This window comes from Clarias gariepinus, chromosome 5 (assembly GCF_024256425.1).
Source record: "Clarias gariepinus isolate MV-2021 ecotype Netherlands chromosome 5, CGAR_prim_01v2, whole genome shotgun sequence".
Lineage (NCBI taxonomy): Eukaryota > Metazoa > Chordata > Actinopteri > Siluriformes > Clariidae > Clarias > Clarias gariepinus.
The window spans coordinates 15,389,781-15,403,091 of record NC_071104.1 but is presented as its reverse complement, the minus strand read 5'-3'; the positions used below and the strand labels follow the sequence as shown (position 1 = coordinate 15,403,091).

The following is a 13,311-nucleotide window of genomic DNA, read 5'->3' as shown; positions in this document are numbered from 1 at the left end:
CACACGAACTGTTTATGATGCTCTTAAGTACTGTATTGTGCCTTTCTCCTACCAGTACTTATTGTATTTGCTTAGCTCTTATAGTGGAGTGAGATATATAGCTAATGCTGTTTGGGAATCACTTGTAGGGAAGTGAGATAGATGGTGTTTGCTAGGCTTCCTCCACTGAGTTCTTTATTTCTCTCTCTTTCTCTCTCTAGACCTTATTAATGAGATGGACCTCTGGGTAAGCTCTTGGGGATTGCTTCATTATATGGTTTAGCCTAAGCAAAACTCTATCTCTGTTCTCAAATTAGTACAATTCATGTCGAGTCAACATTGAGACACTGAGCACACTACTGACATTTCAGGTGCAATGGGAATGATAATTAAAGTACAAAAAATCCATAAAAATGATAAAATTGACAAGATTCCTTATATTAATACACTGTGACCCAGTATGTTTTACTAGTTAATTTCATTTTTCTACAATATTTCTTTTACTGCAATATATCTTTATTTTTACTTGTACAGTATATTTTACCAGTTAACTTTATTTTCTACCGTATTTCCTTTATTCATATTTATTTCTTATGTTTAAGCTTTTATTTTAAGGTCACTGGTAGTCGAAAAAGCATTTCACTGCATATCGTACTGTGTATGACTGTGTACGTGACAAATAAAATTTGAATTTGAATTTGATTTTAACCCCATATGGCTTTCTTTTTCATATTTTGTTCTCTCTTATAGTGTGCATGAATGATAAATTAAAACTTTTGATATTTTCGAAATATCAAAATAAATCTGATGATTGGAGGACATTTCTATGGTTAATAAAATCTGTGTCATTTAAATGTAACAATTTTAAACAATTATTAGGAACAGGAGCAAACAAATGAAAAAACCTAAAAAATGAAAAATTTAAGATATTTGAATGAATGTATAGGCTGTCTATAAATAAAATGCACTAGGAATATATTGATCATCAATAATAAATTTAAATTTAACAAATTAGGTAAGCATTCTCATAGCAGCATGTTGATAATGTAAAGTAATTTTACAAAACTGTAAAACTAGATTAGGAATTTCAGGATAAAATTTTGTCATCCCAGCACTGTCCCTGTAGAATGTCTACCCAAGCAGCACTAACTGTGAAAAACTAACCCGTCTAGCAGAGCACAAAGGCCAGCTAACCCTTGCTCAGTGTCTTCCAACTCACACACACACACACACACACACACACACACCCACACACACACACACACACACACACACAGACTCCCCACGATGTGGCGGCGGGTTGACAAGCCTGTCTGCCAAACAACTCAATTAAGCAGAAAAGAAGGGGAAGAAAAGCCGAGAGAGAACAGAGGAGTGAGAGAAGGGGAGCGAAAGAAAGCGGCCTGTTCCCTGTCAGCTGCACGGCCAGGGTGAAAGGGGGCTCGCCGAGAGAAAAGAGTGGAGCATGGAAGAAAAGGGAGAGTGAGAATAGAGGCCGAGCTCTGTGATGTGTTAACTGGCATTGCTGCCCTCAGGCAAGCTCAGGGAAACAGGTCAAACTGGGAGCCACAGGGTCATTGCCACGCCAACAGAGACACCCAGGCTGGAAAGTGTGTTAGTAAGTGTGCGTGTGTTTGCTCTTCTCTTCACGTTAACTGAGTTAACGGTGCCAGAATGGACACAAGAAAAGTGAGGGTGTTTGCTTTCCTCTCCACACAGTAGACAGTTTGAAGACCTAAACACTTAAGGATTGTATCTTTTAACCAAATCTTATTAAAAACTATAAATCACAAACACATAAAGATTTAGGTATATGGCATTCCTGATGTTAATGATTTATTATTCATGATGTATTATTTTTAGTAATACACATGTTTGTCTTGAGGCTTCAAACAAACCTTTTGCTAAATTAATATTATGATAAGTGATTTAATGTATTTGCAACTACTAGACTGAGTATAGTGAGTGTACTAGGCTGAGCTGTGGTATGGTAAGGAATTTAAGGGGATGAGGGGGTACAGGAGGTGTTAAGTTAAAGAGATAAATAAGAGGGGTGGGAAATGAACAGGGTCTGCAGATTCCCCCCCCCCCCTACCATTCACATGCTCAAATTTATTGCTCAGCATTTCCTATCACTCAGACTCCCCACGTTGCATCCAGTGACTCATAGAAAAAGTGAACAGGCAAGCAGAAGAGAAGAGAAGAGAGGTGAGGAGAGAAGACAAGACAAGAGAAAAGACAGTAGCTTTTAAACAAAGAAGAGGCTTTGTTACAGTGAAGAAAAAAAGAAAAGCTTAAAAAAGAGGAGAGGATTCCAAATCTACGCTGTCAATAGGACTTATCTCCCGAAAAGCATTAGCTTTGACTTAATCTGTGAGTCGCTCGACTGCCTAAATAGAAACTCCTAATTAAGATAATCTATTCCAAAGTATCACATTTTCCCCCCTTTTTACATATATGCATTAATCTGTGCAGTATATTTAAGACTGTCATCTTGTGCGAAGTTGTGGGAGCTTAAAGATTTGGCTGGAGTAACGAAGGGAAGAATCCAGGGCAGCGAGAAATAAATCTTCAAAATGCCCAGTGGGTCTGAAAGGAGGAGTGGAGGCATTCTCACACTCATTCTTTACCCCAAAAGCTATTCGATGGATGGCCTGCAATTAGTCTTCAACTTTGTTCACACACACATTTACACAGTAAAACTAAACTTTAAACTGAAGTAAAGTAGTTATAAATAAACCAAAACTACACTTTGTTTTAATTACTACATAACAAACATCTATGTGATGTGCTACCGATGCCAACCAATAATGTTCATAGTTAATAAAGTTAATAAAATATCTGTAAAGCTCTGTGATAAAATGTACCTTTATTTGTCGCACAGTGGGGAAATTTCTAGGTGCATTTTCATTTAAAAATATTTCCTGTCATGATTAATCAAAAGCATTCACTCCACTATGTTTATATAATCCACTCATTCTAATACATATCATTACACAGAGGGTTGCATGCCAGATGTTTCATGAATGAATCAACCAATTTTAACCAATCATATACAATAGAGATTTATAATATATTTTGCATAAATCTAATTATGTCGAACAATACATAGCGAACTCGACATATATCAATTAGCTAGCAACGACATATTGCTGTTTAGTAAAGAACAACGAGACAGCCCTGTTCTACTGTCTCCTGCCTGTTTCTCTTTGTTTTGGCTGAATTGAGCATTGCTTGGGAGTTAAAGCCAGAACACAAAGAGAAAGAGAAGACCTCTATATCCCTTAGACAATGAAGTTCACAGCATCAGAAAGAGACAGAGCAAGTAAGAGAGAGAAGTCTGAGTTGAATAAGAGAGTAAAACTTGAAGCCATCCAAGTCAGGACAGCTATATGTAAATATAAAGAAGCACAAGTTAATGTGTATTTATGTGAGTCTTTGCAAGAATTGAGGTTTCAAGTCGGAATCTTTGATCTTTCACACTTCTTAGACGCCCCCGGCTTTTTTCCGTTGTAAGAAAATCAAGCTCTATTAGGCTTAATCTTGCTTAATAGCATCTACCTCACTCTTTGTCTCACCCTATGGGTAACAGGCTCGCTCCATTCAACCCGCTGCCCTCTTTTACTTGCTCGTCTGAGATAATCCCCCTCTCACCACTGGGCCAATTATTCCTACTATTTTATCATCATTATTATGATTATGATCAGCATTATCATGCACACCGCCCTTGTCTCAGAGTTGGGACTGTCTTCGCTTTCACCACAGCCTCCTTTTCTATTCTGAGTGAAAAGAGGGCTGCTCTTTACCACTGGGGTGCTAGACGTCAGAGACTTGGGTGCTTGTTTCTAGTTTCACAGGGCGAACTCTTTTGATGGAAACACATTTTCTGGGCGTTTGAACGTATTGTGAGGAGAGTGTAATGAGTAATGAGAATTCAGCACACCAGCCCAGCTAAACGGCCCTTTACCTCTACTAGCCAAGGATGAAGGAAGGAGGGGAGGATGAGAAGAAGTGTGCAGTAATTATGGGGGATGGTTTTGATGTTGGGGTTTTATTTAGCAGGACTGAATGGAGGTTTGAGGTGGGGTAAAGAAGTAAGGCTGAGGGTTAGAAGACGGTTATAGTGCTCCTGTAAGCTGCACCTCCTTATTGCATGAAGAGGGTTGAAGTAATTATTTCAACCTCCTAGGCTTGCATTCACTTATATGAGGATCTCTCTCTCTCTCTCTCTCTCTCTCTCTCTCTCTCTGTCTCTTACATATACTCACACACATATACAAATGGGCACAAAAACAGGATGAAGGAAAACACACAAAATGCAAATACCTATAAAAGATATCTACAGAGATACAGTATATAGCTACATGAGTAGAAATACAAAGTATAGTTCAGGAGTAGAAATACAAAGAAAAAAACGTATGGTCTTTGATCTTTCTTGATAAACATGTATTGTTTGTAATTAGAATGATCAAAGTCCAAAAAGCTGCCATTTTTCCAATCTTTGCACATGTATCTAACTGTCATAAAACAAGTATATTGTGCAAAAAAAAAAAAAAAAAAAACACTTTAAGGGAATAATTATCTTCATGATATTGCTCTATTTATTTTGATTGCCTCACATACTACATTGTTTTATAATGATTTATATATATAACTTTTTCACACAATCAAAAGTAAAACAAAAAAAGTCAACAAGAAAGCATCATGTTTATATGGAATACATATTGGCTTTTTAATTAAGCAATTATTGTCCTTCAGTCCTAAGTTTTTGATGCTCATTTCTGGAAGCGAGATGTAGCAGTTGTATGCACCACTCTTGGTACCCGACAAACTCGACAGGGGCACAGTGGTGTTCCCGCCACCCCCCGTGAACTCCATGCTGTGGACTCCTCCGGGACTTGGGCACCATTCATTGGCAATGAAGAACACTGGGCCAGTCCAAGTGGCTGTTCTGGTGAACTGAGCAAGAGCTGTCCTGGCCCAGGGACAAATGGCCACCCTCCTGTCAGGAGCAGGTGTGGTACAGTCCCCCCGATACTGACCTCACCTAGCAGCCGCCTCATCTCCTGAAGGGAGGAGCCAAGGAGTAGGATGTAGTTGCGGGCCAACACCAATGTAGAGATCTTGGAAAGACGGCGACCATTTGGAGAAGCTCCGAGGGGTAGGTAAGGGTGTTGCAGCCCTCCTCCTGCACCCAAGGATGAGGTAGGGGAAGAAGAGAATGGTACCATTACCTCTCGCAAAGCATCCATGGCCAAGTTTAAGTCTTGCATTCTCTTTCTCTCACGACTGTTGATCTTCCGTCTAAGTTCTTGCTGCTCTTCCAAGCTGAGCTCTCGAGGAAATTTAGGGTGTCGCTGAGGGCCATGAAGGCCCCCAGAACTTGTACCTGATCCTCCTGCTCCTGCACCACCAGTAACAAATCCTGATCTGGGCATGAGCTCATGAAAATTGCCCTCTCCCTGTCCATTGCCCCTGATACTAGACACAGGCTGCATGCTTCTGAGGTTTCAGAGGCACCTCCTCAAAGCAACACTTACACCACAGGCTGAGGATCTGCTCACCAAAGTCCTATCCACAGCTAGATCACAGCAAGAAATTCAGGAGAGTCCATCTAGGAGAGCAATAAATCTTAATCCTTGATAAAATAGTCCCACTTGGGTTAATCCAATAAAAATTCCAGGTCTTACCCTCCAATGAAGCAATTTCTGAAGTCCATACTCATCCACTGAGTAACTGCCAGAAATACTCAGAAATATATAGAAATACTGAATAAATTAAATAAAATGATTGCGTGAATCCTCTAGATGATATCCTTTTGCTGTAACTTTAGTCCTTGTATTACTAATCTGTCCTGGTAGATGTCTCTGTCATGCAGTCTCTGACACACACTCCCAGAGCAAAGGGAGCAAATGAGGAAAAGAAGACACAGGTAATGAGCTAATGCTGCAATTAACTCACTCTCTTCTCCCCCTCTCTTCGGAATGCATAATCTACAAAACAGCCACATCCTCTATTTTGACATTCTGTCTATGATCCTGCCCCTTAAGGGAAGTTACAGAGAGAAGGGAGAGTGAAAGAAAGAATTAATGATGCCATATTCAAAACAAGGTAATGAAAGAAGTGTTTTTTTTAAATGAAGGGATGCAAAGGATGAAGACGTTATAGCAAAAGGTTAGAGCAACCGGTGCTGTCCAACTAGTGAATGGTATTGTGGCACATGCACACACACACACACACACACACACACACACACACACACACACACACACACACACACACACACACACACACACACACACACACAAGAAGAGCAATCACCATGCCAGGCACCTGCAAAGCAACAGAACACAACCTGCCTGTTTTATGTGGATGCATGTGTTGGGGGCGGTGTGTTTTTCTACAATATAACCTATAAAAGCCAGCCTGTGATGGATTAGAGCTTGGTGTTTGTCCGCTGTGTGTGTTTTGTGTGTGAGTGTATATACATGTCTGTGTGTGTGTCCATGAAAAGAAACAGAAACAGAAAGAAGGAGCGAGGGACGGGCCAGAAAGGGACACCTGCACTGCCACAGAGACAGAGAGAGGAGATGAAAAAGAGGGCTAAAGAAAGAACCTGGTGTCCACCCACCCCACCACCCCCCTTTCCACTCTCTCCATCCTTCCTTCCAGCTTGCGGGGGCTGAATGGGGTGGTGTGGTGGTGGGGGGGGATCACATCCGTACCCCTGCCCCCAGCATCCACTTCTCCCCTTTATCACCAGGCTGCTGTGGGTTAGGGCCTGTTGGAGCCAGGCAGGGACATGAGGGCTGTCTTTGTGGGGTTCTCGGTGTGCTCCGGCTGGGCCAAGCTGGCCAGCCAGGCCTGGGTTTCTGGAGCTGCACCTGGAGGTTCAATCAGCTCATTCACACCGAGTCTGTTTCCTGTGGACACTATTAAACATTACAGCATGCCTAGATGAGCAGGACTCAAACAGACAAGTGCATTTATAAAAGTAACCCCCAACAGACATTTTCTAAAACTATTCTATATGGATGTCCAGTGTAGATTACCTTTTGCACCTGATAGTCTGTTTGTCAAAGCAAAATTTATACTTTGATTTATATGGCAAGAGAAAAATCATGAACTTTTGAGTGTAAAAGAATGTAATGAAAGATATTAAAATACAAAGAACACAGAGAAAGTAGTATTATCCTGCATTCTGTGTTCCAGTCAAATCTGACCAATTTAAAAGTTGCCCTCCTAAAAAAGAGCTATCAATTTTATGTATTTCTCATGAGGTTCAATAACTTTGTTTACACATGGCATTTGATAAAATAAATTAGAAATATTTGTATACAAATTTGTGTTTTAGGGAACTTAAATAAAGAAAAAGACCCAGCTGAAGTTGTTGTCTCCTTTCATCCGAAAATAGAACCAAACCCTAACCATAACTCGATATGCCATATCCCAAGTAGATAGTACCAAGTCCCGTTTTCAAATTTTCCTTACAGACTCCATTGTAACCAATGTCATGAACATGAAAAACCTAGAGCGGAGATGGGTTTATGGAAACACCCGGAAAAAGGTAGACCAAGTAAATATTGACACCTTCGTTGGTGTGCTGATTTTGTGTGGTGTCTACATGAATCTGCATCCTGCTATGGGAGGCAATTTTCCACGTTACAATGTCTGATGTCACAGTAGCAGATGACTACTTAATACATAAACAGCGACTTAAAACATATTTGTTTCTTCAGTACTTGGGCTAATCTAAAAAAAAAAAAACAATCCCAGTGGTGTTTGACTGATGGTACTCAGTTAGTAGCTTAGTTAACCCAGTGTAAGGATCTACTCCAAAGATGAAAATTAAAAAGCATTTTTGTAAGTCGCTCTGGATAAGAACATCTGCCAAATGTCCAAATGTAAATGAAAATGCAGACTTCCATTTTCATGTCACATGTGATTTGCTTTGATGTCCACCAAAGATATGGGCAGCATATGATATGAAGACATGTTATGCCTGGAACATGCAAGTGTACACAGGCAAACTGACTAATGGTGTCCTGAGAAAAATCTAAAGAATTGGGAGATCCTAGAACTGACAGCAGGGCTACTTTATTATTGTAAATGTGTTCATGGATTAAGCATTATATTTATAATATAGTTGCATTTTTTCAGTGGACATTTGAGCTTTTGTTTTCAATAAACACATTATATTGGTCAGGTTGGACTAGGATCACAAAAGTTGTTATTTTTTGCCACAGGTTAAAAAGATTTAAGTGACTTTGGTAAACATTTCAGTAAAGTCCTCCGTGATAAATAGTACAATAGGTAGGTTTTATCTTAGTATTTGTTATGGTCAAAATAATATCTATATAATGTTCCCCCCCAAACAACACGTTAGTTAATAAGTTCAGGTAAATAAGGCCTGCAGGACATACACAGCAAATACAAGTTAAAAACGTGTAATGTTCACAAGAGCTGAAGGTGATAAAAAGATCTAATGCAACATTAAGTGATAATTTATGTATTATTGTAGATTTATAATGAAATAAAATGATGCCAGTCAAAAATGACTGAAATATTGAACCAAAATGAAACACGACATGGGTGATATGTATTGTACACTGATCAGCCATATGGTTATTACCACCTGCCAAATAGTGAGGAGGTTCTGACCCCGTTCTATGGGAGCCAGCATTACCTTTTCAGCAATTTGAGTTACAGCAGCCCTTTTATTGGATCAGACAATACAGGCACATGCATTAGTAAGCCTTGGCCACCCTGTTGCTGGTTTACCATTCTTCTCTTCCTTGGACCACTTTTGGTAGGTCCCGGCCACTGTAGACCAAGAACCTCATACAATAGCTGCAGTTTTGGAGTTGTTACAAATCAGTCCTCTAGCCATTACAATTTGTCCCTTGTCAAAGTCACTCAAATTCTTATGCTTGCATTTTTTTTTCTTTTTCCAACACATCAACTTCATGGACAAAATGTTCCTGATATACCTCACTGACTTTTAGCTGACATTGTAATGGATATTGTAACAGTAGCAACTGTGACAAGATGTTGTCATGTTACCAGTCTTTCATGGTCAGGACCTTCCAAATGTGTTCCAAGGAAGGAAAATCAGGGTACCAGCCACAGGGTCATGGACGGTCAAGGCTCTTTGATGCTCATGGGGAGCAGAGGCTGCATTGACACATGTAGTCTGATCAAATAGAAGAGCTACTATAGTTCACATTGTCACAAGTGTCAGACCAACTTATTATTAGGCTGGTGGTCATAGTGTTATGGCTGATCGATGTAAGTAAGAATTCTTTCAAATATATACTGTATATTTAAAGAATTTTTTTTGACAATTTACAAAATGTAATGTCAAATCAATATTTGGTGAGACTAGCCTTAGGTTTCAAACCAACACCCAACAGGATCAAAGCCAGGTGTATGATTAACCAATTATATCAAGCAGGTCCCAATGATAATCAGTTATATCTAGGGTGAAATACAGTCATTAAACAGCAGAACTCTGCTACTAAGGTGAGGTTGAGGAAGATCATGGCAAGACTGAACACAGCAACAAGATACAAGGTAGTTATACTTTAGCAAAGTCTCTCCCAGACAATGATTTTAAAGCAGACCAAGGTTTGAAGATGTGCTGTTCAAGTTATTCTAAAAAAAGCAAAAAGAAACGTTGCGCGCAGTAAACACAGTGGTTGTCCAAAGAAAAATAATGCAGCAGATAAAAGATACATCATGCTAACTTCACTTTGACAATGGAAGATGTCCAGCAGGGCCATCAGCAAAGAACTGGTGGAAACAAGTGGAACCCAGGTTCACCCATTTACTGTTTAAAGATGTCTGGGCAACGTGGGCTTCATGGATGGATTAAAAGCAATACTTGCAATGTGAAAACAAGGCAAAGCTACTCAACTATGTACAAGAACATATGAACTGTTATGCAGAAAAATGGAAGCAGGTGCTCTGGACTGATGAATTAAAGTTGAAGTTGGAGATTTGGTCAGGATTAATGGTGTCCTCAATGCTAAGAAATACAGGCAGTATTTATTTATCATGAAATGCCATCAAGGAGTTGGACCTAAGTTTATTCTGCAGCAGAAAAACAACCCCAATCATAAAGCCAATGTCATTAAGAAAAATCTTCAGCATATAGAAGTACAAGTATCCTGATATCAAAGTCATCGATTCTGTCTGTGATTACATGAAGAATTATTTTTATTTTTTAAAAATAAACTAGTAGGCTACTTTTATTTTTTAAAGCATTCTCACTTTACAGCATTTTTACACTTGCCTAAAACTGCTGCACAGTACTGTATATATTTTGGTTCACTTCACTGTTCAGAATTTGTTTGATTTGATTAATTACACAAATTGTTCCAAGTTCCAATTGATCCACACACAAGTGCAAATGCTGTGTCTAATTAAACTCCACTAAGAAAGAGACATGCCAGTGCATGATTGAAATCATCTATATATAAAGATCACAAGTTCACAAGTTATTCTGTCTGGTCAGACCAGGTGGGGTCTATATGCAGTTATCTGTAAAGCAGCTCTATAGACTACCTTAGCATCTCTAAGTCTAAAGCTGACTTAAACAAGATCATTGCAGAAAAAAATTACATATGCTGGCCGCATTCACTAGGTAAATGTTTCTAAGTGTAATATAGTCCAGCAGCCAGATTTATACCAACTTATAAAAACCTGGACCTGGGTTTTGGCTAATGATGCACTGCATAATCCTGCAAAAATGCTGTGCTGCCAGGCCTGTCAGCTTAATTACGCTATACAAGCAAATGAACGAACAAACAAACACCCGGCTTCACAGAAGTTCCGCTGGTTGTGAAGTTTGACAGCTAATGCAAACTCCCTTTTCTACCACTTGAAAGGTCAAAACAGATAACACACTGAAATCAGCAACTAGGAAACAGAGAATGCCTGTTTCCATATTCATAGCTAGGACACAGACGTTCTGGAGCGTCTGCTAAATGCCGGCTGCACTCACTCACCCGCCGGCTGCTGGGCCCTCGCCAGCTTGTGGCCACACGGTGTGCTGTACCGAGCTGTCCTGTGCACCAGATAACCTGCATAAAGCAAAGTTCTAATGAGAAGTTAACAGATGTCAACAACTATGTTCTCTCATTTCCAGCTCTATAGGGAGACAGGTGCAGGGACACACCATAGGGCCTCTAAGTCAGACAGTTGACTCAGACACAAAGCAATAAAAAAGACCCTTCAATCGAGGGAGAAAGGGTAGAGATTTGGGAAAAGAGTCTGTGAGTGATGGGGAGAACATCAGATCTATGTAAATTCAGTTTGCTATGTGGCTTCAGGCTCAGAGCCATAGCTATGAGAAGTTTACAAGCTGTTAATAGAGCGTAACCAATGGGTTGAAGGCTGGGCATTGTGCCTCCCAGCATGCTGTGGGAAATGTTGGCCTGGGCAGAGCTGGAGCCTACTCAGATGTAGAAGGAGCCAGGCAGGGATGACCTATGGGTCTTTTGTCCCCATAACCAAAGCACAGTCGTCACAGCAGAGCCCAAATCAAAAACTCACTGTCACACACTAACAGTTAGTCATGGCGTGCTGAGGACACACTGATTAGAGCTGTCACTAACAACTCAGTGACAGCTGCAGGACGTGTCATATTTCGCTAATGAGAGCTCTCACTCAAGCAACATTTGCATCTTACAACTGAACTTCAGAGCAACACCACTGGTGGACAGAGTTTGTAAGATAAGTCCTTGCACTGCTTTAATGATTAATATTTTTCTTAAGTGCAGATGAAAACATATATTGCATTTGGTATTATAATCTGCTTTAGACCATCCATATGGAGAGATCAAGAAGTTATTCCCAGGCAGACTGCTTTTTCTGCCTACGTCCGACAGTGATGAATCTTTGCCTGACACTGATATCTTTAACAACCACCCAGGGCCCTAGTCAAACCCATATAGTCTAATAAAGTTCCTCGTTTGCATTTGTGTGTGTCTGCCTGTGTGCATGAATCACAGTTTACCCCCACACTTTATGCAAAGGGGCAAAAGGAAAGGTTATTGAGGTAAAAGAAGAGTGAAAGATATGATGGATGAGAAGGGCTGGTCTACAGATCAACGGACAAGCAATAAGAAATGGATGGAAAGAAAGCATAGACACGTGAACAGAGAACACACTGGCAAAGGAATGCACATTTTAAAAAGGCAATTCAACAAGAAAAGGAAAAAAACGGAAACACAATATGCCAACATTCAAGGTCATGAGTAAATAGGTGGAGAGTTAAATGAGAGAAAGTGATTCGGCACACTTTGTTTTGTTTGCTTATATTTTTTCCCCCGTATGTCTATCTCAGTTACAACTGTGTACTCATCAAATCACAAAAATCAGTGCCTTGAACTCTGTTAGCTAGGTGGATGGAGATGACAGCATGGTGTGATGAGTCACAAGTTTACTGACACTAATTTGGATAAATGAAAAGAAATAAAGATAAATTATGGAAACGTGAAGTGACATGATTTACAATGTTGGGTCTATGAAAAAGCCCTTACAGCAAAACATAAAAAGACAGCATTTGTTTTTACTTTTTAATTAATTTATTTTTTTTACCAATTGTACTTAAAGACCTGTGTAATTGTACTTAGAGACCTGTATAAGTGTTCTTTTACAACTAATCACAAAAAACATTATAAATTGTTGAAACCGGGCTACTTATTGTTCTTATAACTGCTTATTTTATAATAACAATGAAGAATAACTCACTTACTCACTCATCGTCTATACCACTTAGGGCAGCCTTTCCCAGGAGACTTAGGGCACAAGGCGGGGTACACCCTGGACAGGGTGCCAATCCATCTCAGGGCACACACACATACACACACCCACACACTCATTCGCACACTACAGACAATTCGGGAACGCCTATTAACCTAACCTACATGTCTTTGAAATGTGGGAGGAAACCGAAGTACCGGGTTTCCGGGTAAGCACACAGAGATGGGAATTGACCCCGGACCCTGAAAGGGGCAGTACTAACCACTACACCACCATCCCGCCAATTAAAAGTTAATCCATTATTATTATTATCTGTCAGTCTATTATTATTTTTACAAATGCGTTATACATATCTAATTATTTGCATAGGCTCTATTTTGCGGTTGCTCTTTTATCTCTGTGTAATCACCAGAAAATCATCAGGTTAATGAAGCTAAATATAATTTATAGTTACCTTGTATGCATTTTACCTAAAGATTTATCTAACTTTGCTAGAAGAGAAATGCCAGCTAGATCAAACATCTCTGATAGCTCTGATGTTTAATCTCAGGCAACTAAATTTGT

At 39.7% G+C, this 13,311-nt stretch overlaps 1 protein-coding gene across 1 annotated transcript; it reads right to left on the bottom strand.

Annotated features, from left to right (window-relative positions):
• Positions 1-4,693: 4,693 nt before the first annotated feature.
• olig1 (oligodendrocyte transcription factor 1) lies at positions 4,694-5,827 on the bottom strand. The gene has a single exon (XM_053497299.1). It carries the CDS (start codon positions 5,475-5,477, stop codon positions 4,755-4,757), a length of 723 nt encoding a protein of 240 aa, XP_053353274.1. The 5' UTR covers positions 5,478-5,827; the 3' UTR covers positions 4,694-4,754.
• Positions 5,828-13,311: the final 7,484 nt, after the last annotated feature.

Bases quoted from the DNA above. Each gene is read 5' to 3' on its own strand.
- olig1 (XM_053497299.1), bottom strand. From the start codon at position 5,477: ATGCAGCCTGTGTCTAGTATCAGGGGCAATGGACAGGGAGAGGGCAAT.